The sequence below is a fragment of the Capra hircus genome, chromosome 22 (assembly GCF_001704415.2).
Source record: "Capra hircus breed San Clemente chromosome 22, ASM170441v1, whole genome shotgun sequence".
In the NCBI taxonomy this organism is placed as follows: domain Eukaryota; kingdom Metazoa; phylum Chordata; class Mammalia; order Artiodactyla; family Bovidae; genus Capra; species Capra hircus.
Window position 1 is genome coordinate 11,962,543 of NC_030829.1, and position 27,019 is coordinate 11,989,561.

Here is a 27,019-nt window from a genome sequence, read left to right on the forward strand (position 1 = left end):
AGAACATGAATTTAACTCTTGGTTGAATACTCCTCAGGCATGTTTGTCTGCCTAGCTTTCTTCTTCAATGCTGGAACTGTCAATCAAAATGCCCCTCCCTTTTCTTGCGGCAGATGGCCAATCAGATGCTCTCTCCTTGAAATCTGAATCCTAACTGGACACTAACCAAAAAAGAAAAGTAGATACTGATTGGTCCTGACCCCATGAAGAGATTGTCTATTGGTACCTAATACCCAGAAACCTGCCCAGTCTTGGCTGCTTTCCTTGCTGTGTTCAGCTTTTTAGTTCCATTCTGAGTTTCCCTGCAGTCATCCAGTACATTTTATGCTGCAATGGATTTCTGTTGCTTGTAACCAAATAACTCCTACTGACATAGAAATTGATACATGGAGATGGGTGTTATTAATAATAGACCTTAAAGTGTAGCATTGGCTAAGATGAGCTAGGCTAGCACTGAGAATCTCCCATCCCCCTGGTCTGAATCTAGAAATTTCTGTCATGCTGTAACCTGTTATAACTGGAGACTCAGACCACCTACCTCGTGCAGCAGGAGTTGAAGGACCTTGAAAGAAAGATCTGTAGAATTTGGAAAGGTGTGGGCTACTTCTTGAAGGTTTAGTAAAGGTACACACACAAAAAACAAACTTTGCCTCAACTGGCCAATATGAGAACAGAAAGGGAGGCCTTTTCTAACTATGGCCAGCAGCCCAAGATCTTATAATCATGCCTTGGAGAGTGAAAAAACATCCAGCTTTCTGTCCCAAGCTAATATTGGTGGCGAAAAGGCAGGGAGAATTGGAAACAGTGGTATGCTAGAGCCAGCTCATACTGACTCAGGTCGACATCGTTTCCCAATTCTGCCTCCAGGGATATCACATCGGTAGCTTGACATGGGCCTGTGGTGGGAGTATTTACATCAGAGAAGACAGAAAATGCTACAAATGAGGGATTCCTTTTTACTCCTGAAAATCTAACTGTTTAATATTTACCAGCATACTGATGATTGGAAAATTAGAGACAGAGGCAAGAATGGAGCTTGGAGAAGCCTAACACTCTCCCCTCCTCCCACCTCCTTCCAAGGATCCCGTCCCTGTACTCTTACCAGGCAAAGAAGATTATTACTCCAATCTAAAGAGCTGCCCATGGAATACAGACTGGGTTAAGGGAAGGTAAGCTTCCTCTGTACCTCGCCACCCAAGCCAATTTTTTTGTTAACAATATGTCTGTATGGTGGCTGCCTGCAGACAGGACGCATGCAATTCAGCTGACGGGTGAAGAAGGGCAAATCATCTATTGCTAACAGGCAGTAATGTCCAGTCCCAATTTTAGACTGAAAGACCATAACCCGACAAGATCTAATGAGTTGGCAAAATGCAAGAGACAGAAATCATACTAGCGCTTTGAGGGAGTTGTATTGCCGCAGAAACTTCAGTCCAGGGAAATAATGGCCCGTGATTGCTCAGACCTTAAGACAGCATGCAGGGCTCACTGATAACCAACAGGAAGTACAATACACTCTCTGTTCCTTAGAAGAAATTGCTTCCTGGTGCTCCTGTCTCGAGGGAGCAGGAGAGAGGATGAGGAAGGCTCCCAGAAGCAGGACCAAGAAATCATTCCACTGTCAAGGCCAGCAGTACAGGCTCCGGGTACACTGTGGGCTGGCACTTCTGGATCTGGTTTCTTTTTTTCTTAATAGAGGTTGTTATTGAAGTTAACATATTTATCCTATACTATTGTCTATGTGAGGGCTTCCCAAGTGGTGCCAGTGGTAAAAAAAAAAAAAAAAAAAAAAGCTGCCTGCCAATGCAGGAGACATGAGACACAGGTTCGATCCCTGGGTCGGGAAGATTCCCTGGAGGAGGGCATGGCAACCCACTCCAGTATTCTTGCTTGACGAATCTCATGGACAGAGGAGCCTGGGGGGCTATGGTTCATGCTGCTGCTGCTAGTTGCTTCAGTCGTGTCCGACTCTGTGGGACTCCTAGATGGCAACCACCAGGCTCCCCTGTCCCTGGGATTCTCCAGGCAAGAGTACTGGAGTGGGTTGCCAGTGCCTTCTCCACTATGGTCCATAGGTGGCAAAAAGTTGGACATAAATGAAGCAACTTAGCCAGCACGCCTTGTCTGTGTGATGGCTAGCCTTTGGGGACTGGGCCAAGAGGAGCTAACTTTGGACTGTTTAAGAAGAACAAAGTTAGACTAATAGTATTAATTTACTTTGACATTGCTCTCAGTGCTGCGGATACATCCATGAGCAAATAGAGTCCATGCCCTCACAGGGCTTACATTCTAGTGGGGAAGACAGGCAATGAGCAAGTACATATATAACATCTCTGCTGCTGCTGCTGCTAAGTCGCTTCAGTCGTGTCTGACTATGTGTGACCCCATAGACCCCCACCAGGCTCCCCCATCCCTGGGATTCTCCAGGCAAGAACACTGGAGCGGGTTGCCATTTCCTTCTCCAATGCATGAAAGTGAAAAGTCAAAGTGAAGTCACTCAGTCGTGTCCGACTCTTAGCGGCCCTATGGACTGCAGCCCACCAGGCTCCTCTGTCCATGGGGTTTTCCAGGCAAGAGTACTGGAGTGGAGTGCCATTGCCTTCTCCGATATAACATCTCAGAAGGTGGTAAATGCTGGATTGGGCTGGTAATTAGATGGGTTGGTAAGGAAGAACTAAAGAAAGTGTGGGAGCGCACAATGTGGATACAATGGCTGAAGGAAAAGCAAGTTCCAAGGGTCTTTGTCCTGAGGCAAGACTATGCCGAGTGTATTTAAGGAGAAGCAAGGAAGACAGCGTGGCAGAAGCATTGGGAATTGGGGTGAAGATGAGGTCAGAGAGGAATAAGGGTCAGATTATGTAAAACATGGTAATAATGTTTACTTGGAGAACATAGAAGCCACAGGTGGATTTTGAGCTCCAGCAGCTGTTTGAGAATAGACTGCTGGGGACAAGAGTAGACATGGGAGACCAGTTGGAAGGCTATTGAAATAATACTTGTAAGAGATGATGGTTCCTTGAATAAGTTGGTAATTGAAAGTTTCCTTTCTCTAGAATTTCCTTTTGTTACCCAAGATAGAACTCCTAATCCTTTAAAAAATCAACACAGATAATCCAAGTCCAAGATAGAAATGCCACAATTCAAGCAGCAGATAGTAAATACTTCTGTGAAAAGGGAGGAGAGTCCAATCCAAGATATTAAAAAAATTTAACTTGTGAGCTGTATACACATAGAAAAGTGCATTAGATATATATATTTAACTTGACACATGGTTATAAAGACAGTACTTGTAAAGAGAACCAGCTAGGTGGGAAATTAGAACATTGCCAGACCTAGTCACAAATGCCTCCTTCGCCTCTTCAGTAACCTCTACCCCGACTTTCATGGACTAATTCCTGCTTTTCTTTATTTATCCCCAAACAGTATATTTAATTTTGCCTGATTTGAACCTCATAAAATCATATAGTATATATAGTCTGGTGTCTGGCTTCTTTCACCAAGTATTATGTCTTTGAGATTCATCTATAGACTTGTACAGGGCTATATCTCATTCATTCTCATTACTGCATAAAATTACATTTAAAGAACACACCAAAATTTATTAATTTATTCTACTGCTGATGGACATTGGGCTGTGTCTAATTTGGGTCTATTATGAACAATGATAATAAGGAATCTTGTTCATGTCTCCTAGAGCTTGTGTGCATGGATTTTTCGAGGTTTCATACCTACCAGTGGAAAACCCAAATGATGAGTATATGTACTTTAGTAAAGTACATTGTAAACTCTTAGGAAAGTTAAACTGTTTTCCAAAGTGCTTATGCCAATTTGCATGCTCCAGCAGTGCGTTAAGCTTCCTGTTGCTCTATATCTTTGCTGACACTTGATGTTTGTTATAGATTCTAAAAGTTTTGCAGATTTGATAGATGCATAGTGATATAGCAGTATGGTTTTAATTTGCATTTCCCTGATTACTAATTAGGTTGTGTGCTCTTTTATTAATAATCATCTTACTAATCTGCTTTTGTTGGTGCTTGCAAACCCCAACAAGCATTTGGAGAGCCTCTTTGGTCTCTGATGGGTCAACTGTGATAGGGAAAGGAGAGTGAGGCCCCAGGAAATCTGTGTCTGTGAAGCACGTAAGCTGGACCAGTCTTTAGGTTTTGTAACTGAATACATGGGAAATTTTATGAAATGATCAAGCACATATCAATGAATTGACCTGATCCTTGTCTCATCATCATGACAGAGAATGTGCCAAGAGTTGACAGACGATCACAGCTGTTATTAGAGCCTGCATGTCCTATGATGTCACACAGACTTCTTACTCTCTTTCATCTCAAGACCTGCCATGTGCCCTTGACCTGAATATCATCCTCTGACAACCCTTACTCCATCCACTGCATAAATTCAATGAATCTTTGGGGGATTAATTCCCATTATGCCTTGTGCTTAGAGCAGGGTCTGTCAAATAATAGGCACTTAATATCATTTGTAGGATGAATTAAACAAAGCATTGGCCTTACCTTTTATCTGCCAGATCATCTTTCTCAAAATGTCTCTTTTCTTTCACTTATACTAATTATGGAGTCCTGGCTGGAGGGGAATGTGAAAACCTTTCTCCTTAAAGTCTATGAGATGTCAAAGAGGCTCTGGAATATATTCAAAAGCTGCCTTTTGGCTAGACAGCAGAACGGTCTGGCCATTGCTGCCTCAGAAGAGTGTTTTCTTCATCTCAATTGGGACAGGGCATCACTGAGTTCTACAACTCGGAATGCAAGGACTACAGGGACTATCCATTCTGCCTCCTGCCACCATGGGCAAGGAGGTTCAGAAGGGAAAGAGTTTTGCCCAGGTCAGCCAGGCGAGCAGTGGAAGAACTGGCTAGGATGAGAACAAGCTCTCAGGACAATGCTCCTTCCCGTCTGCCCAGCTTTAGCTGCAAATTGCAAGATATCAGGAAACTTGAAAGTGAATGAGACATGATTTATGACACATCAGTGTCACATAATTTTTTTTAAATGATGCTTTACGTTATAACATTGGTTTTGACATATCTTTAAAAATATTAATTTTAATGGATAGCTCAGAGGCCTTTCTTTGAAAAGGCCTGATAATACCACAGGTATTATCTTAGGCCAGAGTAGTTGTCTGGCAGCTCTCAACATGCAGTCATGCAAAATCCTAAATAGCACTGCCGATCTCTATGCGCTGTTTCACAGAGGACAACCTTGGCCCTTCAGCAACATCCTTGCCATGTATCTTTGAAAGTTCTGGTCCTGAGATGTTTGTCTTGGTAAAGATAAGCTCTAGTCACCATCAAAATAAAAGGACCAGGGACATTTTCTGGAAAGTAAGGGAACCCACCATCTGATACTGAAATTGAAAAAGGAAGTCACTGTGGAGATGCCCTTGGCTTCTGACTCCTGTTGCTGTGTGAGGGTTTCTCCAAAGGTGGGTACCAACTGCATTCCCTGCCCAGGTGTGACACGGTGAGTAGTGGCATGCATTGGTGAGTCGGTGGTGCTAAGTTATCACAGAGCAGCGGACACATCAGAACTGGACGTGCCCTTGCTGGAGGGTCCACATGAGGGCCCAGCAGCTTCTTTACTGACAGCCTCCCCTTCATTGTGCATTGAGCTGGATGTGCTCAAGTTGACTTGATCACTAAGGCCTCTAGTGACGCTGTCGTAGGATGGTGGGAAAGATGTGGTGGAAGCCGTTTCAGATTTGTCTGGGAGCGTACAGTTTTCATTGGCTATGAGCGCAGCAAAGCCTTCATCGGGGAGTGATGCTGCCCCCTCCTCAGCCCTGGGCACCCCCGCAGGGCTGGCGATCGTCCTGGAGCGGTGCCGCATGTAGCTCCGATAGGCCTTTTGGATGACAGTGGCTGAGATGTCTTCTTGCTTCCATCGGAGGGTGGTTGCTATTGGTTCATAGGATGCTTTTGAAAGATTAGTTGCCATAAATTTCTCCTCCATATTTGCCTTCAGGGAATCCAGCTCCCCGGATTCTCCAAGGACATTCTTGGTGAAGGCAAACAGGATGTCCAAACAGTGGATCTTATCTCCAGGGACCAAGGGCAGGTCCATCTGGATTAATACATTCCGATTGGGTTTGGGGATTCTCAGGGGGCCAGACAGGGTGTCTGCAAAGTCTGAGAGGGCAGAGAAGGTGATGAACTGAGTGGCCTCTGGGTCAAACTTCTCCCACGTCTCGTAGAACATGTCAAAGTCGTCCTCACTCAGGGGCTCTGTGCTCTCCTCCGTGGCCACATTGAAGTTCTCCAGAATCACTGCGATGTACATGTTGACCACGATGAGGAAGGAGATGATGATGTAGGTGGTGAAGAAGATGATGCCCACGATGGGACTCCCGCAGTCCCCTCTTGTGCTGTTGTTGATGGTCAAGTTGGGGTCGCAGTAGGGGGGCCCCGTGTTGAGGATGGGGCTGAGGAGCCCGTCCCAGCCTGCTGACGTGGTGATCTGGAAGAGGCACAGCATGCTGTTGGCAAAGGTCTGGAAGTTGAACATGTCGTCGATGCCGGCCTCCCACTTGACGGTGGCGAAGCTGGCCATGCCGAAGATGGAGTAGATGAACATGACGAGGAAGAGCAGCAGCCCGATGTTGAAGAGGGCGGGCAGGGACATCATGAGGGCAAAGAGCAGCGTGCGGATGCCCTTGGCCCCGCGGATCAGCCTGAGGATGCGGCCAATGCGGGCCAGGCGGATGACGCGGAAGAGCGTCGGGGAGAAGAGACTTCCAAGTGACGTAACAATTGCAGAGAACACCAGGCCTTTAAAAGTGAGGGAAGATGGTCTGATTAGTACTTCCAACCATGAGCCCTGTCAAAGCTGGCTGTGATCTCACCCCCTCATGTCTGCCCTGAGTGGACTTTTATGTGAGCATCTACATTCAAGCACTCTGGGCCCTCTGAGCCTGGCACAGTGCTTGGCCTAAAGTAGGGGCTCAGTAAGTGTCCACTGCATACATCTGTCTCCTTTGAGTCAGGCTCGCCCTTCCTACCATGTTCTTATCTTTCCCTACATCCAGATGCCTTGCTAGTCAGCCTCCATGGTTCTGCTGTCTGTTCAGCTGGATGTGACTGCATCTGTGCCACGTGCTGAGCATCCTTTGTCTGTGACGCAGACCTGGCTCTCCCCTGAACATTCAGCCCTCAGGTCATGCGTGTTCCTCCACCCTGGTCGCATGCTCTGTGAGAGCCGGGACCCTCTATGATTCATATCCTCGTCTCCTACTGTGAAGATTGACTCCGTTCCTGGCACATGGTCCTATGGATAATTGTACAGAGCCTGGAATAAATTATAAGGGGCCTGAGGAGTTGGGCAGCTTGCTGACAGCTAAAGCAGAATGGCTCTGAATGGCCAGCTGTCTGCATAATGGCTTTTATTTGTTTCTTTCATTTCCAGCTGTGTTTGAACTATGTGTTACGGCCCAGAGATGAGTTTGTTTGGGGTCAATTACAGCACCTCAATCCAAACTATGAACTAGAGTTTGCATGTCTCCTTGTGTGATATCCAACTCGAAGATTTGTCTTGGGGACATGAAGAGGCTAGTTAAGACCACCAAAGTTTAGGCAAGGCCTTTAGGTCATTCAGGATTCAAAACCTCTCAGGAGAAATGGTGAGGGGGTATGGCAGAAGCTCGCTCTCCTTGCCAGGGTGCCCTTGATCCAATTCTCCTACTTGTCTTTTGTCATATGAATATGGATAGTTATGGTAGTATGTTGGAAGGAAGAAGGAAATGGGAGGAGAACTGGGAAATACTTATAATTTTGTACTATGAAATCTTTATGAAAGCCCCTCTCTTAAAGTCCAGTTTAACTGGGGCATTCTCCCATGGTGTGAGGTACATTATGTGTTTTTATAATCTATTAAGATTTTGCCAATCAACTAGTCTACTTCTACAAGGGAGATTGAGTCTTCATACTTGTAACAATTAAATACTCCAAACATGTCTTATCGGTGGGAAGGAAGAAAGGCAGAGAGGACAGAAGCATGGCTGATGGGTTCTTGCGGTTGTTTTCAAGCTGTCTTTTCTGCCAGTGATGGGTGTTGCTGCGTAGGTCAAAGGAACTAGTAGTTAAGTTGTCCCCAAGACAGAATGGAGTACTTTGTGTATCTTTTATTGCTATAGTACTGATATGGGAAGTCACATAAGCAAGCTCCCTTCTCTAATATAAAATAAAAAATGGCTTTCAGAGTCTCTCACTTTGGAAGGAAAACAAACAAAGCAACCCTCCCACCCCCAGAAAACCCAGCAGCAATAGGAAAACAAAACAAAACAAAACAAAAAAACAAAAATAAATTTCAACTCCCCAAACACAACCCAAGGCTGTGTTTCAGCACCAGGAGAGAGAGATTGATTAAGTGCCGGTTGGTTGTATTTAGAGGCTATTAGCTCTTGATGGTAAATCAATGGGAAATTAAATCTATAGCTATGCTATGACATGAAAAGTGAGCAGGTCATGATATAACAGGTCAGGATATATTTATAATGCAAAGTAAAGCTGCTGTGCTGGGATTTGGCCTTTATAGGGCCGAACTTTGGCAAATCACATGAAGGCTAGGGACAGTCTCTTGGTTGTTGGTAGGAGGCTGTTAGTTTATTAAAAAGAACATTAACCTGGTCTAAATTCAGCTCCACCTTTCACAAACTATATGACCTTGTATAACTTTCTTAATTCTGAAGCTCCATATTAAATGTACAAAATGACTATAGTCATCTCCTTCCCAGGGCTGCTGCGGAGATCCATGGATCCCAGCCCAGTTCTCAGAACTCAGCAAGCACTCAATTATATGGTGGCTGCATTACCCACTTGAGCCTCTGATTCCATTCATTTTCTCCAAATAGCATTGACCCCCAAATACTGGGCCTGTCATTTAACAACACCCAGACTAGCTCATAACAGCATTGATCTCTTGGCATTGGTCCCTTGACTTTTCTGTCACTCATATTCCCTAAGTGGATAGTTATACAGAGAGTTAATTCCAGACCCTTGACTTAAGAATCTCCTTTGAACAATCTCCTTCTAGTCTTTCTTCACTCTTCTGGCAACCACTCCTTTTCCAGAAAGTATTTTATGACTCACCTCACACCACACCACCCACTCTCTGCTTTGAAGGCCATAAAGATAAGACCCACTGGAAATTCCGTCATCTTAGCTTCCCTACTGCCCCCCGCCCCCCACGTTCTGACGATGGTGGTGCCTACAGCACGTGCTGGAATACCCTTGATGGCAGCATGAAGAAAGCCAGTGGAACCTCTCCCTTTCACTAGGAGGCGCAGGGCATTTTAAATCCGCTGCTCTTGCAAAGCAGCAAATACTGGACTCCTCTAATATACAACATAGGTTTTTAGAAGTTTGTTAGTTGTCCCTTTGGTTTTAAAAGACCAGTCAAAACGACCCCAAGCAGAGGCTGGGTGACCCAACCACATGCAATGTCCACTTACTCCCAATGGAGAGGACCACGACGACGAAGTCGAACACATTCCAGCCGTTGGTGAAGTAGTAATGCCTCAAGGCAAACATCTTCATGACACACTCTCCCGTGAAGACAGCCACAAAGAACTGGTTGATTTTGTTCAGGACTTTTGTCTTTTTTTCACTCTGTTCATCAGTCTCCACCATCATGGTGATCATGTTGAGGCAGATGAGGACCATGATAACGATGTCAAAAGTCTGCCTGGTCACGATGTCAAAGACGAAACCCTGGTACTTATTCTGAGGAAACAAGAGGTGGGACATCAGGCCTTTGGGCAACATAAACCAGGCACCTGGAGAGGCAGTGTTCTTTACAGAAGGGTTTTTAAAGTCTGTCTCTTGTCTCCCTCGCACTCCACATCCTGACAGAAGCCAAGTCTTGATCTTCCAAAATCTCACTCATAGTTGATTCTAACTCAGTGCCTCAGTTCAAGTCCTGGTTGCCACCCCTGGCCCCATAACATCACCAGGCACTTTGTCCTTGTCTGTGCTCTTCCCTCCACTTACAGTGCCCTTCCAGTCCTTTCTCTTGGCCATTTAATCCCCTTGAGTGATCTCTCTCTCTTAATCCCCACTTCCTTCAGGGAATCTTCTTCAGTCACATTGCTTCATCCCTTCTTTGGGCTCCCCCAGCCTTTACAAGGAGATCCAACCAGTCAGTCCTAAAGGAAAGCAGTCCTGAATATTCATTGGAAGGACTGATGTTGAAGCTGAAACTCCAATACTTTGGCCACCTGAAGAAATGACTCATTAGAAAAGACCCTGATGCTGGGCAAGATTGAAGGCAGGAGGAGAAGGAGACGACAGAGGATGAGATGGTTGGATGGCATCACCGATTCAATGGACATGACTTTGAGCAAGCTCCGGGAGTTGGTGATGGACAATCCACGGGGTCACAAAGAGTCAGACACAACTCAGTTCAGAGCAACTGAACTGAACAGCCTTTACAGTCGGTCTAGAGTTCTAGTGTTTCGTGTATACCTCTCTTTTCTACTAGAAAATGAGCTCTTTGAGGATGGGGTCATGTCTTATTTAATTTTGTGTTCCTGCAGCGCCCTGAAGAGAAGCAAGAGTTCAAGAACTTCTTGAAAAATTATTTGAGAGTCAAGTCAAGTAGTGCACACGCATACAAAGTCAAGTGCAGTGGTACAACTGATTCTTATAAATGCTCTTTTTATTCCTGGGTAGATGTCTAAGCAGGGCACGGAGCCAGGTCTTGGTTGTTTGCTTTCTTAGAGGGAGGCAGAGTGGCCTGGACAACCAAGAGATTATTTTGGGTAGGGGCTGTTTTTATGGCATTAAAAAATTTTTTTTTCCTTGTGTGGCCCCCTAGTCTTTCCTGTGCTGTTAACATCTTACTGCTCTGTGAGTGCTTGATTCCAACTTTACTCTCCTCCCTCACCTTGTCTTGGACACTTCTGAGCTCTCTGGAACTCACCTGCCTTGATCTGTAAACTTCTCTTACTCACCAGCTGCTTATTCTCCCTACTCCATAGACCCCAGGGCTGGGGACAGAGGTGAAGTCCCTCTAATTCCTCACTGTTGCTCCAGACCTTTGCTCCTCCTGTGTCTCATAAAACCTCGCCTCCTCTGACACCTGCGTCATCAAGTTAGCCCAGCTTCGCCCTCTCTTCTTTGCTACCACTTACCTACATCCTGGTCTCTCTGCTTTATTACTCATGAGTGAGACTCTTGGCCACACTTGACTGCTCTTGGCTATTTGCTCTCAGTTCCTTAGCTAAATCTCTAATGATCTAGCTTTTCCTTAGAGAAAAATCTTGAACCTCATGTCTCTATCCAGCTACCAGACTACTTCTCTCCCCACTTTCACAGTTAAATTTCTTGAAAGAGTTGTGTGTAGTCATTGTTTCCCATGCACTCCTCAGCTCCCTCCAACATAGCTTTAGTCCCCATCCTGTCGCTAAAATGTCTCTTGTTAAGATCTCATAACCTCCGTGATGCAAAATCCCAAGACACTTGTTTGACGTCATTTAGCACTTCCTCCACCTTGAAACGCTCCTTACTTGGTTCCTAGCAGGCCTTACTTCCCCGATTCTTTTCTTGCCTTTCTGGCTGCTCTGTTTTGAGTCTTCTTTACTCAACCTTGAGATGTTAGAGTTCCTCCAGGCTCAGTCTTAGGTACCCTTTGCTCTTCAGCCCATTCTTTCTTTCCTGGCAATTTCTCCAGCCTGTGAATTAATATGTGCGTGATTTTTGCTAACTGTTTTCCTGTGTCACTGGACTGCCATCTCTGTGAGGGCAGGAACCTCTTACTGCTCTATCCCCAGAGTCTGCATAGTATCTAGCATGCAATAGATGGTCAATAGATAGCTGAATGAATGGATGACCGAAAGGACAGCTGAATTACACTTCAAATAGAATTATAAAGTCCCTGCACTAGGTTGATTACATTTAATTCTGTACAAGGACTTCCTGAGTGCATAATATATGCAGGGCTCTGCATGAGTGGCTGTGAGGGAGAAAGGAACCTGTTGCGAGTCTCACAAGGGAGCTCCCAGGAGCTGCGAAGCAGGCAGAGGGGAGAAGGGCTGTGATAGAGGCTGGTTCCTGCTTTCTGCTTCACAGTGGGGATGCGATGCTACCCTGCAGGGTTTGAGCAAAGAATCAGACCCAAGTGGGCCTGGCTCCAGGCATAGCTGCTGGCTCATGTCTTTTCTGGGATGCTGAGCCACTAGTAGCTTTAATTTCATCACTGAAAATGGTGAAAAAAAAAAATACAGGCCCATTCATGACTTCTAATGAAACAGAGCAGGCAACATTACTAAGTTCTGGACATCATGTTTGTCCTAGATACTCAGCTGCTAGGGAATGATGCAGCTTTCTAGCTGCTCTTGGCTTAGCTTGTGGGCAGAGATCACCTCTTTGGAACCCTCAGTGCTCTCAGAGATGATGAAGTGGGTGACTGATGATGTGATATTCTGGAGCCTATTATTTCCTTATAAAGTGGAGTATATGAAACCTACTTTTAGTGATTTCTGTAGTAGGGAATGTTGCAGAATAAAATTTACCAGTCTTGTGGAAGGTTTTGTCTTTGCTATAATGAAGCATAAGATTTAGAACTCGGGCTTCACCTGAGGCAAGGAGTACTACGTGCATGCATGTGTTGGAGGTCTGTATGCCATCCGAGCTTGGCCCTGCTATGAACTGGCACATAGGCACCTGTGGAGCAGAGTCCTATGCCAATGCTCACCTTACCTGACCAGCTCCACCTGTTGGGACCCCTTAGGGAAGAAGGTAGCCATTCCAGTGCCAGTAATCTGATGAGGAGGAGACTGGACCTGGGGAGGTGAGTCTTAGATGGGAGCAGGCATTTCTCTTTGGGCTTGGGCTTCTTTCTTGGCTCTGGACATTGTGGAGGGCAGATGATCAGCTTTGTCCCAGTGGGTAGTGGGTGCCAAGATGTCGCCTGCCATGTGGATGCCAGCCAGGAGCTAGGACGGGCCAAGGCTTGTGGGTCCTGGAGACCAGCCAGACGCAATTGCTGCTCAGGCCCTGCTCTGCTAGTTTCCCTTTTGGCATCCCTAAGCCTCAGAGTCTCGTTTAAATGTTCCAACCCTGCCTCAGCTATGCTGAACGGAACAAAGGAAAGAATGTTGGCCATGCCTGGACCAGAATATTAAGGAGAGAGTCACGTTCCTCCACTAGAGCTATCAGTGTTGATAGTTAATGATATACCCCCATCCCATCCAAAGGGATGACTAATGTCAGGAACTCAGCTGGGCTATGAGGCCTTACTTTTCTCACCCACATGGAAGGCCTCCTCCAGTGCCCAGCTTGGAGGACCTTGGGGATGGTGCACACAATTAGGAAACATGATGATTTTGTTGTAGGTCTTCCTGCTCAATCACTGACTTCCACCCCTATTGTACTGTCTGAAATTTCAATACTAGATTCCTACCTTTGTACTGAGACAGCACCCTCTCCATGGTCCCTTTTGGAAATGCAACCCACTCTGTCCCAAGGAAACTGTCCTCCTTGAGAGGAGAAAGCTGTGATGGCATGTGGGACTGGTTGATGAGAGGGGAGAAACTGCGATGTTATCGAGAGACGGAGCAAGTATGTAGGGAGAGGTACCCCAAACTGTCATGATTTTGCCAAGGGTTGCCTCTAGCAGAGAACACCTTTCTGTCTGTTCAAACGTGGATTCAAAACCAGTCCAGCCATCAGTATAGACTAGCAGGGACTCAGCTGCTTGCTTCTCAGTAGGTCTTAGGAGCCTTCTCCTGTAACCCCTTCTTGAGTATGATTGGCTGGGCTCAGCCTTTCATCTACATTTTCTAAGTTTGAACTTGTTCATTGGACATTGGAGGGATACTTGCTGAAACTTAGGGACTCACTTCAGGCTAATTCAACCCCAGTTATCTTGATCTTACACTGGATTTGGAAGGAAACCTCTGCCCCTACAGAGATCTAAACGTCCTCTCACTCCCCACCGTAACACATCTTATCAGAATTGAGAGTAGTAATACATTTGTGATCACAGTTTCCAAGTAAAATGTGTGAGAGGTCACAGCATTTTCCCCCTCCTGTAAATGTTTTTAAGACTTTGTGCTCATGAAGTTTTTAGTAATTTATGCAAACCCCATGCCTTGATTTAGAAATCCTAACGCCTTGACCAACAGAATGTATGTTTCCCTGATTCATTTAGGAAAAGGCCTGTGCCTTTGCTGAAGGTCCTTAGGCTTTGCCCTTGTGTGGGGAAGGGCTACTGGGCTTGAGCCATGGCTCTTAGTGAACAAAGGAATCGAAGGGGAGTATGGTGCTAAGCTTCAGTCAGTCTTTAAACACTAAAGTGGGATAATTTTGGTTCCTATTGTGTCCCCTGACCATGACCATGGCTGGGCCCAGGATCCCAGGTGGGCTGGGTTTGGCCATTTCTTCTGTCTACCTGTAAGCATAGGGTGGAATGTGGCGGTGAGCCTGGAGATACACTGCAACCTACATCGTGACTCATAATCACAAATGTTTTATCTCAGGTCTCGAACCATCCTTAACATCATTTAGCCTAATCTGCTTCTGATCTGGTGCTGGAGCCCTAAGCCTGTTGGGCAATTCACTACTTCCCTACACGGGTCTATTTGGAACATCTACAGGAGTACGTTCACTCCAGAAGACCAGAGTTGATTTTCGCAGACTTTTTTCCCTGGGGCCTGGAAACTCTCATTAGCTCATCCCCAAACTCAACTAGATGTCCTCCTCCACAGAGAATTCTGGTCAGACCGCTACCAGCATAGGCATGGGCTGCCAGGTTGGAGCTCTAGACATGCTCTGCTAGAGGGGCACGGGGGGATTTGGGGCTCACCAGGGGCCGTGGGATGGGCTTCTGGGGCTTCTTGGAGCCCAGCTTCTTCATGGCATTGTAGTACTTCTTCTGCTCCTCTGTCATGAAGATGTCCTGGCCTCCTAAGTGCAAAGAGACAGGATAATACACACCACTGTTATTGCCCCCAGGGCAGCCTTCAGCCCTTTCTGGGCCCAGACTCCAGACAGGGATGAAGGCTGACATCAGGGGGCCACGGTCACTGTTGGTGCTAAAGGCCAAGATTGGGCTCCTGGTCAGGCATGGGGGCTGTGACTCGTGGTGCCTCAGTCACGGGGCCAGGGGACAGATGGGAAGTCTAAGATTTGACACTCCCCCAGAAACACTTGAGCCCCACTTATCTTTTTTTTCTGTTGGTTGAAGTTGTCAATGATGACGCCAACAAAGAGATTGAGCGTGAAGAAGCCTCCAAAAATGATGAAGATGACAAAGTAAAAGTACATGTACACGTTGTCCTCCCACTTGGGCTGAAAGTTCACCTGTGAGCAGACAAGTGGTGGCATGGGAACAAGGGGACATCTTAGCTTGTGGTAACCCCAAGGAACCCTGAGCCCCAAGACAAGGACCTGGGTGCAGAGGGCTTCTTTGGGAAGTGATCCCAGGAAGCAGAAATGAGAGCAGGGGAGGGGAAGCAGGAATAGGATAAAGGCAGCACCATCATCACAGGCAAGTGGCGCTCCATCCTCTAAGGACCGCAGAACACACCTCAGAACTGTACTTCGAAGGGACAAGGAAGCAAGAGCATGTGTCTACAGACTCCCACAGCTGACACGTGAGGGTCACCCCTGCAGGCTTGCAGTCCTCTGTGCTTGCAGGAGGAGCTGCTGAGCAAACTCTGAGGCACTGAAGAAAATCCAATCTCAGATAAAACCAGAAACAGAGCATGAGAGCGAACCCAGAGGTGGCCGAGGGGACATGGGACAGACTGTCAGTAGTGTCTTTTGCCCCAGCAGGAAAGGATCTTTCCCCAACAGCACCCATCTCCACCCATCAGCTGCCATGATGGTGTCTGAAATTCCACTGTTCTAGCTACACGGCCCTTGGCCCCCCCTCTGCCCAGGGAGTAGCCTCACACACAGTCTTTTAGAGGTTCTCTGATAATTTCCTCAATGGTGAACAGAGGAAGAACCTGAGAAGCCTAGAAGACTAGGTTGGTTTAAATATCCAACAGAGGGCCCGCTGGCTGCTGTTCCGGGTTGTGGAATAGAGCCAGACTGCTAGATGATCGCCTCTCTCAGCACCAAGGCCGCTTTCAGTCCATTTCAAATAGACTAGTGTGGGTGGGATGCACAGAGGGAGAGGCGGGAGGCACTGCAGGCTGAGACTCACATCCCGGGAATCGACAGCCGCATACATGATGTCCATCCAGCCTTTAAAGGTTGCCTGGAAACAAGGAGCAGAGGACACTCAGTGTCCGCCCAGTCATCTCCATTGGCCTCTATTTTGATTCACTTATTTGTCTGTTTTTCTCATAGAGCATTCCCCCCCAACCCCCCGCCACTCCCCGGAGCCAGTTCTGGCACGCCTCTGATTTCAGAGGCTGGCATGCCATAGCTGCTTAGGGACTAGTTGTGGAACAAATCTGTGAACAAATGGTGGCGTGCAGGAAGTCGTGGGTAATTGCGTGACAAATATATAAGTAATTGCAGCAACACTGAGTGACAAGTGGATGAAGGCAAGGGATTAATGAATGAATGAATGGAAGTGTGACTGTCACTGACATTCACAAGCCAGCATTACTTGTCATTACAACAGACCTGGAACATAGTTTATTACCCTCTAGGAGATGACTTGCAGTAGAAGACTGTTTAGTCTATGTGACTGTATCAGGTCTATTTTGTAAAAGTAGTGAATTCTAAATTATCACCCGATAGAGTCCCATGGCAAGCCCATCCCTTTATTCTGTTAGCCCACATTGGTCTAACTGCACCACCACGAGGTCACACTCAGTGATAAGCTCCTCTAGCCTCACAGTGTCCTCTGAAGGAATAGGGAATAATCTCAGTTCACGCTGAGTGCTATCCCTTGCAGAGTCTCCACATAGCATCTTCTGGAGACCCCAGACTGTCCACATTACTGAGCAGCCAAAGGAAGAGACAAGGTTGATCTCAGGACTCACCACCTGCAGAAGCGCGAGGTAGCCCATTGCAACATTATCAAAGTTGACCTTCACATTGACCCAAAATAAGCTTCCAGTGTGGTTTTGACGCTCACAGTCAGACATGTTATTCACAGTAGACCAAGGCACAAGAAGAAAGCCTTCATTGGTCTTGTTGATGCATTTCTGAAACTTCCCCGCGAAGAGGTTCACGCCCATGATGCTGAAGATGAGCCAGAAGATGAGGCAGACGAGGAGGACGTTCATGATGGATGGGATGGCGCCCACCAGGGCGTCTACCACCACCTGGGGAGAAAGGCAGAAAGACCTGGAGCCCCACCAATGTGCCACTTTTCTTGCTAAATTCCAATTCTTTCTACATTTATTCAGGTTGCGTCACAAGCCAGTGGCCTTTGGAAGGAAGAGAAGTGGGTTAATCAGAGCCAAAATTCAGACTCAGAAGACAGAGGCACTGGGCAGCTGAAGATGGGTTTATACCTTCTCTCTCAAGGTCACTCAGGGGGGCTCACTGTCTCTCCTCAAAATTGAGGACACATTTATAAGTACATACATGCTCAGTTGGGGGTGCAAGTGTGTTTTGTACTTGCACACACAGACTTCTAGAACTTTATTTTATAAAGTATATTTTTATAAAATATATAGTGTACTTTGGTCAATAATCAGTGAGAACCCAAATTCATATTCACAAACTTGCTGATTTGTAAATCAGCAACCTAGAGATAAAATAAATATCAAAATATTTCAATCATAAGTTCCTAGTGTTTGTAAAGATACAAGTTAATTTTAAAAGTCCACACTTGTTTTGAAAGTCCTGTGTATTTTTTGAGGCAATGGTGGAGGAAGAAAGCAAACCTGCTTCTGTACCAGGAGACTTTCATGATTATGAGGAAGAGGGGGGAGCAGAAATGAGCAGTCCCCTGTCCCCCTGTGAGACAAGGGTCAGGCTTGTGAGCATTCCATTCTGAGGACAGGGAGGGCAAGGTGTAGGCCGAAGCCATGGATGAGGAGAGGGATGGATCAAAGGAGAGAATCCATAGGACAAATGATTGGGCTGGGTTGGAGAAACGATCCCTGCTGGTGGGTGGTGGCTAAGCTGCTGTGTGTCACTGCATTTAAATGGAATGTCAGAGGCAAGGCTCATTTGTCATGGAAAGATGAAGAGCTTGGGATGTTGTGAAGACTTTTACAAGAAGGACAAAAGGCAGAGTGGAAGACTGAGGTCAGAGATACTTGCAAAGGCGTGAAGCAGGGTCACCTCACTGAGAGCAAGAGAGAGTAAGGTCTGAGTCCTATTGGATGTGAGAAGCGAAGAGGGCTTACTGAGGGGCTTGAAGGAGAACCAGGAGAGTTGGGACACTGCCGCACCGGTGTGACAGCAGAAAGCGGGGGTCTGTGGGGGCGGGGCCCGGAGCTCAGGGTCAGTGGCGCACAGAGCGTGAAGGTGGCGGGGAACCCAAATGCTGCAGACCAGAGCAGTTAGGAGAGAAGTCTTACCCGCATGCCTTCAAATCGAGACAGAGCCCGCAGTGGCCGCAGGGCGCGGAGGGTCCGAAGGGCTTTGATGGGCGCCATATCAGAATACTGCAGCGCCTTCGCTATGAGGCTTGTCAGTGAGATCTAGCAAGAGAGCAGGCAGAGAGCAAAGGCATCACCCTAAGCTTCCTCCATTGGCCCTGGTGGAAGAAGACAGGAAATCCCTGCCACTCCCAACTCTGTAGGAGCCGTCATCCTGGCTTCCACCTTACTCTGAACTCTAATGAGAGGTATAGCAAGAGTCCCATCTCTTCACTTTCATTAAAGCTTTCATTCAACATTAAGCTGAACTGTTGTTCAAGGAAATCTCAGTCTCTCACATTGCCACCCCCTGGTTGTAGTTGGTCAAGCTCCTGGTGGAGTTAAATCAGCCTTCCCTTTCCCCTCTAGGGGCATTAGCCAGGTCCCAACAGCCTTCAACATTTGATTGACTTTCAGAGGCTTGGAGAGATGCTGGCCCTTCATGGGGGTGATGCTCAAAGTCTACCTTGAGGACTATAAAGCGAGTCTCAATTGTATGTGCTCAGAAAAGAGGGAAGGAGAGAGTCCTGGGCTGGGTGAGGCCTGTTGTTTTTTAGTTGCTCAGTTGTGTCTAACCCCATGGACTGTAGCCTGACAGGCTTCCCTGTCCATGGGATTTCCCAGGAAAGAATACTGGAGTGGGTTGCCATTTCCTTCTCCAGGGGATCCTCCTGATCCAGGGGATTTTCCTGTGTCTCCTGCATTGCCAGGCAGATTTTTTTTCACCGCTGAGCCGCTGGAGAAACTGGGTGGGGTCTAGTTCCCTTTCAACACTGATATTTTTTGCGACCTTCAGTCAGTGCCTTGTTAGTCCAGGTGTACAAAAGTTGTTACCCTTTGTAAAGTGAGGAGTCAGATTAAGAAACTCTGAGGCCCTCACAGGTCTGCAGTTTTTCAGGAATGATGACTGGCATGGGGTCGGGAGATTCAGCTTTGACAGACAGCTGAAGTACAATGACTTGAGTTGTGAGTCCCTGTTGGTCAGTCAGTTTTGCATTTTTAAAGTGTTGGACCAAGGACTGCAAATGATGCAAACTGACATGGAAAAATAGTCATGCTCCCCAGGAACTTTGAAGGTTCCAGAGAGATACCTTATGCATTGGCATGAGCTCGCCAGAGACTGTGACCCAATCCTGGGAGACCCCAACTGCACCATGACTGGTGGGCTGAATTCAGGCTCAGCTTGCCTTGATAGCTGGGTAGGTATGTCAGAAAAGAAAGGGTTTACACTTGGGTGCTAGAGCCCCAAATAATGCCTGTTCTCTGAACTGTAGCTTATTCCACTAGGACAAAAAACTGGAATGGGAAAGATCCCCTTCCTTCACCCAGGCAACTCTCCAGACGTCAGCAGGCGGCACCTAGCTACCTGGCTGACTGACAGCAGGAGGTTTGGGGCCAGTTCCATCCTGGACCCTGTTCAGTCTTTTGCTCAGTCCCCAGGAGGGCTGCAAAATCTGCAGTTGGGGCAATCAGGAGCTGGGGCCTCTCCATCAAAGCTCTCCTGCTCAAGTCCATCTCCATTCCTACAGCTCAGGCCACAAGCCTCCCAACTGATCTCTAGGCCTCGCTGCTGGATCCATCCCACCCATTCTCCACTGCAAACTTGGTTATGATCATGTTTCTCCCTTACTCCCAATCTTCCCTGATGCTTTATCATCGCAGGACAAGCTCCAGACTCCTTAGCCTACATTATATGGCCACAGCCTGCTTTCCAGTCATATATCATCCATATATCCAAATCAAATCATTCCCTGAATGCACCTGTGTCTGTGCCTCTGCCCAGGGTCATCTTTTAATTAAATTGGCCACCCCACCCCTTTTTGTACCTTGTTGCTCCCACTCATTTTAAGTTCTATATCTAATGCCAACTTCTATATGAAGCCTTCCCAGCTATGCCACCCCCAGAGCAGATGCAGGTTTTTATCTCTATGTCCCTAAGACAGTAATTATTTCCAGCAGTGCTCACAGCATCCTCAATCATCATATGTTTATTTCTCTCTGTGTGTCCTATCTGCTGGAGGATTAAAGTATAAACTTCTGGAGATAGGGAATTTCTATCTCTCCCAGAACACTTCATAAGACAATCTTATATTCTGTAGTTATAAATAAGCATTTTGACAAATTGAAAGAGAGACAGCAGTATGTTGGGATGGGTGGATGGAAGGAAGGAAAGGAAGATATATTGATAGAAAGTTGAGGATGATTGGATAGAAGAATGGATTACGTGATACAAGGATGGATATGATAGAATTGAAAGAGAGGATGGAAGAAAGAAGGCAAAGAAGAATTGACATAGTGGATAAATGGGGTGGGTGGATTGGGGAAGGAGGGCTGGCTGGGTGAAATGACTGATGGATGAATGAAGAGATAGGTGGATAGAAGGATGGAAGAGATGAGAGAATGGCTGGAAGGCTGACAGGATGGATGAATGGAAGAAAAGGGGATGAATGGACAGATGGGTGGAAGGAAGGAAGGACAGGCGGATGAGGAAGATTAAAGGAAGAAGAGAAAGATAGAAACGTCCAACTTGGATGGAAGGTGCTTGAATGCATGAATAGAAAGCTAGATAGCTGGACAGTTTGACAGAAAGAGAAATCAAAGGATAGAAAGAGAAGGGTTAAGGATCAATGATGGATGGACAGAAAGTTAGGGTGAACAAAGGGACAGAAGGGACGAGAGGAAGAAGAATGAGGATGGATGAAGGGAGGGAGAGGACTGACAGAGAATAAATAGGAGACATAAACATGAACGGATGTTTGGAAGGAAGGAAGAAGGGCAGGGTGAATGGTCGGATAGATGGAAGACGGGATGGGTGGTCAGAAGGAGAATTAGTAGGAAAATGGGTGGATGAGTGGGTGACCATTTCAGGTGATTAGGACTGCAATTAGTGAGACCTACTTAGGAGTGACTGCACCTCACAAGGGTGGGTGGCTGGAATTAAACATTTATCCTTCATCTATGAATAATTATTTGATAACCTACGAAATTATCACCTGTGACTCAGATTTCAGGCCTCACAGCTAATCCCTGTGATACAGTGGCCTGATGCTGCTAGTGCACTGGTATCAGGAAAGAAGAGAATTGGGTGCCCAGACCTGCTGTGGGGGACCTGCCAACACAGGAGGCTGGACAGAATGTTCTGAACTGGACCCCATCCAGCTTCAGGAGGCAAGCACCAAATACAGACACATTTCCTAACACCTCTGATGTGCAGACCTTGGCACCGATGGCTGTGGGAGTGTGGGAAGCAGAGACAAACTTAGCACGTGCCTCCCCCTGCCTGCAGGGACCCTCAGACATGCAGCAGTGAACAAATAGCTCAGGCAGCCATCCCGAAAAGCCAAGACTGCAAGAGCCTGGACAGATGAAGGACTGTATGGTTCAGAAGAGGAGGCACTCTCTCTGGGCTTTGGGGGCTAGAAGGACTATTAGGAGACTTTATTGAGTATGGTCTCCCCAGAGCTTTGAGAAAGCCCAAGTTTAATGTGTGGGAGGCACTTGGTAAATCCCCTAATGCAGGGCCAGTGGCCACAAGTTCATCTGAACATGCAGGCTCCAGGCCATCACCTCTCCAGTGGGGCCCTCTGCCACTTTTAGTGCCACTTGGGAAATGCCAGTGGCGCAAGCTCGGTGGTTCTCCATCCTGTCCACACACTGGACCTGCCCAGAAACTTTTATAAGACACTAATGCCTGGACTCCATCTAGGGCCAGGAAGACCCGAATCTCTGGGAAGAGGAGTGTTTGTTCACTGTATTCTTATGAGCTCCCCAAGTGATTCTAAAGCATAGCCAGGGCTGGAGATCACTGAGTCAGAGGGAGGGCAGGTTCTCTGTGCCAGGCAGTCTTTAGCATCATGAGGTCTGGAAGCCAGTGGACTCAAGGTCATGTCTATCTTGCTTTGAATATAAAATACAGAGAGTAGAAAGTGGTCTTTTTGGATGGAGACCAAGGACCTAAAGACTCACCCGAAGGTCACTGTTGTGTTCGAATCATGCACTGTTTAGGTCTTACCTGGATCACAGGGATGCAGGGCTATTCTCAGACCCCTTGCTAAACTTTCTTTGCACTAGCTGCAGCCATCAGCCAGAGGAAAGGACCCCCAACTCCACAAATGCCCATTGGGTCACTCACGTTCACGATCAGGAAGTCCAGCCAGCACCAGGCATTGGTGAAGTAATTCTTAAAGCCGTAGGCCACCCATTTGAGCAGCATCTCAAACACAAAGATAAACGTGAACACCCTGTCAGTGTACTCCAGCAAGGCCTTCACCGTGGGCTTCCGGTCAAGGTAAAAATCTTCAAAGGCCTGGAAGGAAGGAAGCAAGTTGATAGGTGGCCGAGACCCACAGCAGTGGGGCCCAAGGAGAGGAAAGGACCTAGCCAGCCCTGGCCACAGCCCCTGGGGGAGCTTTGGGAAGCAGCTCACCTGCAACATTTTGTTTTCTCTGCTCTGGGGAGGTAGCATGAAATAGTGGAGGAGGCCCTGCGAGATACAAACCAGGACTTCCTTGGAGCCAGCGGGGACACACAGTTCTGCTTATACTTTGCAGGGAAGCCGAACACAAGTGAGAAAGGAATCCTTCTTGAATTGGATTTTGGAAGTGAACCAAAGGGATTTTTAACAGTGACTTGGTTTAAAAATAAAAGCAACAAAGGATGTTCATGAAAATGAAAGTAAGATTCACCAATGAACTCTGAAAAAGAATGCTGCATTTCACCAGTAATCAAGGAAATCCAAATGAAGGAAAAGATGCCATTTCTCTTTCATCAGACTGATGAAGAGGAAGAGGCATGGGGTGCAGGTGGATGGGGTGAGGGGAACCCCCAGTCAGTTTGGCTGTGGGGAAGCAGCTCCTTTCACACACAGCTGGGTGGAGTAAAAACTAGTTTTTTTGGACCCCCAACTTGGTAATATGACTCAAATGTTTTAGAAATGCGGCAATTCTGCCTTCTAGAATGTATCCTAAGGACACTGCCTATTGCTGGTATCCCACCCGGATCCTGTTTAAGGGACCAGTGTGACCATCTCCAGCTACTGTGGATGTTGGTTGCTAACAGCTGGTGATGCCTATTGCCCGAGAACATGTCCCTGGGCTAAAGGGAAGTGACTCCACCTTAGGAGACTGTATCACCCCTCTGGGGGCAGCTGCAGCCAGTGTCTGACTGTCCCCTTGCTTCAAGGTGGGACAGTCCTGTGATGGCCTTTATGCTTCAGAGCTCCCACGGGATCAGGGTGAGGCTGGGCTTCATGGGAACCACATCTTTTTCCAGCTCCTTTCCCTGTTCTGTCCTACTTCCTTCACGTGCTGCAGCCCAGAGGAAAGTGAAAGTCGCTCAGTCGTGTCTGACTCTTTGTGACCCCATGGACTATGCAGTCCATGGAATTCTCCAGGCCAGAATACTGGAGGGGGTAGCCTATCCCTTCTCCAGGGGATTTACCCGACCCAGGAATCGAACCGGGGTCTCCTGCACTGCAGGTGGATTCTTTACCAACTGATCTACGAGGGAAACCCCAGGGGGTGCCCTCCACAAATTGCACAAGAATTCCTGCTTCCAGTTCTGCTTCTAAGGCTGGATCTAAGACTGGAAAAAAGCCGACGCCTCCGAAGGAGTGTACATAAGGATGTGAGTGTGTGTTCTCACTCGCTCAGTCATGTTCGACTCTTTTGTGACCCCATGGACTGTAGCCCACCAGGCTACTCTGTCTGTGGGATTCTCCAGGCAAGAATACTGGAATGGGTTGCCATGCCCTCCTTCAGGGCATCTTCCCAACCCAGGGATCAAATCCAGGTCTCCTGTGTCTCCAGCATTGCAGGCAGATTCAATGCTATCAGGAGCGAGTGTGGCGGTTAGCTACTCTGCAGCCAGTCAATAAGACAGGAAGACCAAATTACCAAGAAAATTTACTGAGAAATTATGAAATGCACAAGTGTGACTTTCATTTTGTAATACTTATCCGGAGAAGGCAATGGCACCTCACTCCAGTACTCCTGCCTGGAAAGTCCCATGGATGGAGGAGCCTGGTGGGCTGCAGTCCATGGGGTCACTAAGAGTCGGACACGACTGAGCAACTTCACTTTCACTTTTCACTTTCATGCATTGGAGAAGGAAATGGCAACCCACTCCAGTGTTCTTGCCTGGAGAATCCCAGGGACGGGGGAGCCTGGTGGGCTGCCATCTATGGGGTCGGACAGAGTCGGACACGACTGAAGCTACTTAGCAGCAGCAGCAGCAGCAGCAGCATGTATTACATGCATAAAAAAGATGGGAAGGAAGTGCACCAAAATGTTTTCAAAGTGAGATTCTCTCCGAGTGATAGGAAAATGGGTGTTATTTTTTCTTTGCATTTTCCCATAATTTCCAAGTTTTTTTTTTTGCACTTTGTCAGATAAAAACTCATGCTATTTTTTTTTTAATGTACTCAAAGTAAAAGCATAAGGAAGACTAAATTTGGTGCCAGCCAGTTCAGTCCCTTGGGGAAGGAGAGGGGGATGGGAGAGCAAAGCTGGGGCGGGTGGACTCAGGGTCATGCTGGGTGTGGAATGTGTGCTCCCTGCCTGGAGGGAGGGCAGGGGAGCAGCTTGGGTGTGTGGAGAAGGGGAGTAGAGAGAGAAGGGAAGGAGATGGTGAAGAAAGCACCTAGTCCCTAGCAAATGTAATTATAGTCACATCAAATGATGGAGGTTATCTTTTTCAGGATAGAGAGAAGGGTGCTGCTACTGCTAAGTCGCTTCAGTCATGCCCAACTCTGTGCTACCCCGTAGATGGCAGCCCACCAGGCTCTGCTGTCCCTGGGGTTCTCCAGGCAAGAACACTGGAGTGGGTTACCATTTCCTTCTCCAATGCATGAAAGTGAAAAGTGAAAGGGAAGTCGCTCAGTCTTGTCTGACTCTTCGTGACCCCATGGACTGCAGCTCACCAGGCTTCTCCATCCATGGGATTTTCCAGGCAAGAGTACTGGAGTGGGGTGCCATTGCCTTCTCCAAGAGGGAAGGGTATGTGTGGCGAATGCACTGCCCAGCCTCCCCTTGCCCTGCAGTGTGGCCTCTGCACTTAGGACTGGGCTGAGACTGCTGTTTGAGAGAGACCTCACCACCCTGTGCTGGGGCAGTGGGCACCACCAGATGCTGCCAGCCCCTCTCCACTCAGCCAAGATGGCAGGCCAGCCTGCTGCACGAGACTCTCCTCCCTCAGCTCTGTGCCCTTGCTGGCTTCGCTTTCCTCTCATCAGACCTTCTCACCTTCCTTGGCTCCTCCTGAATGCTGAGACAACACCCTCAGCAGTTTGGCCTCCCTTCCTGGGAAATGTGGCTTTGGAGTGCATGCCCAGATGGTCAGTATATTGCTTTCGGGGAGTAAGTGACACACGGGAAGCAAGACAAGTGGAAACACTGGGGCTATGAGTCAAGAGGCTGGGGCGTGGGTACTCCCTTTAACTAATGAGCTGGGGGCTTTCGGGGCTGTGATGCCCTCATCCATAAATGTGGACCCCTGAGGATGATAAATCCCCTCCTGTGTCCATGTCTACCTTGGTTCATTGGGAAGAGGAGTTGAGATTGCGTGGGGAGCCTATGCCATGGTGCAGAGGGAAACGTCCTTCCGTATGCTACAAAGCTGGGCATTCAGCAAGAGGCTTAGGATGAGTGTGTATGTTCAGTTGCATTCAACTCTTTGCACGTCTATGGACTGTTTGCAACCTGCCAGGCTCCTCAGTCCATGGAATTCTCCAGGCAAGAATACTAAAGTGCCATTTCCTCCTCGGGGATCTTCCTGACCCATGGATCGAACCTACATCTCCTGCATTGGCAGGCAGATTCTTTACCACTGAGCTGGCTTAGGAATTTTCTCAACTCAGAATCTCTCGGACTGTAAGGCCTCGTTATTCAAACTGTGGCCTGTGGACCAGCATCAGCACCATGTGGGAGTTTGTTGGAAATGCAAATTCTCAGGCCTCACCCCAGATCTACTGAATCAGAATCTGCATCTTAAGAAGCTCCCTGGGTGATTAAATTTTGAGAAGTGCTGTTGTGATGATTTTCCATGAGCTTTCAATGAATGACGGTGGTATTTGCAAAGGACCTGATAGGGCAGGGAAGGGTGGTCCTCTTGGTTCTGGGCCCTCAGAAAAGGGCGGTGTGTTTGGGAGGGCAGAAGGTGGAAAATCAGAGACTTTGGGATCAAATGAGGGCAAAGTTAGGTTTTATGACTGAAAAGCTGGGTAACCTTGGACAAGTCCCATAAAGCCTTTGAGTGTCAGTTTCCCTGTCTGTAAAGGGGATCTCCACACTCACTGCTTGAAATCCATGCAGTCAGGCATAGCAGGCCATGACCTGGGCACCTCAAGCACAGATCATGCACTCCTGCTAAGAGGAGCCCTCATGCGGGGCTGCAGATCACCTTTCAGTCCCAGGTTGGGGACTTCCAGCCCAGAGTCAAAGGAGCCCAGCGTTGCAGTCCCAGGGCCTCTGGATGGTGGGAGATCACACACCTGGACGACTCT

The 27,019-nt window shown here is 47.5% G+C and overlaps 1 protein-coding gene across 3 annotated transcripts in view; it reads right to left on the reverse strand.

Annotated features, from left to right (window-relative positions):
• The window catches only part of SCN10A (sodium voltage-gated channel alpha subunit 10), an 87,484-nt gene continuing 65,624 nt past the window's right edge, over positions 5,160 to 27,019 (reverse strand). For all 3 annotated transcript variants that reach the window (XM_018038477.1, XM_018038475.1, XM_018038476.1), the window contains 8 exons: positions 22,652 to 22,825; positions 18,460 to 18,582; positions 16,966 to 17,250; positions 16,176 to 16,229; positions 15,188 to 15,325; positions 14,829 to 14,933; positions 9,475 to 9,745; positions 5,160 to 6,796 (listed from right to left, as the gene is read on the reverse strand). In XM_018038477.1, the coding sequence (XP_017893966.1) occupies positions 5,535 to 6,796; positions 9,475 to 9,745; positions 14,829 to 14,933; positions 15,188 to 15,325; positions 16,176 to 16,229; positions 16,966 to 17,250; positions 18,460 to 18,582; positions 22,652 to 22,825 (2,412 nt within the window). In that variant the 3' untranslated portion in view covers positions 5,160 to 5,534. The remainder of the gene's footprint in view (positions 6,797 to 9,474; positions 9,746 to 14,828; positions 14,934 to 15,187; positions 15,326 to 16,175; positions 16,230 to 16,965; positions 17,251 to 18,459; positions 18,583 to 22,651; positions 22,826 to 27,019) is intronic.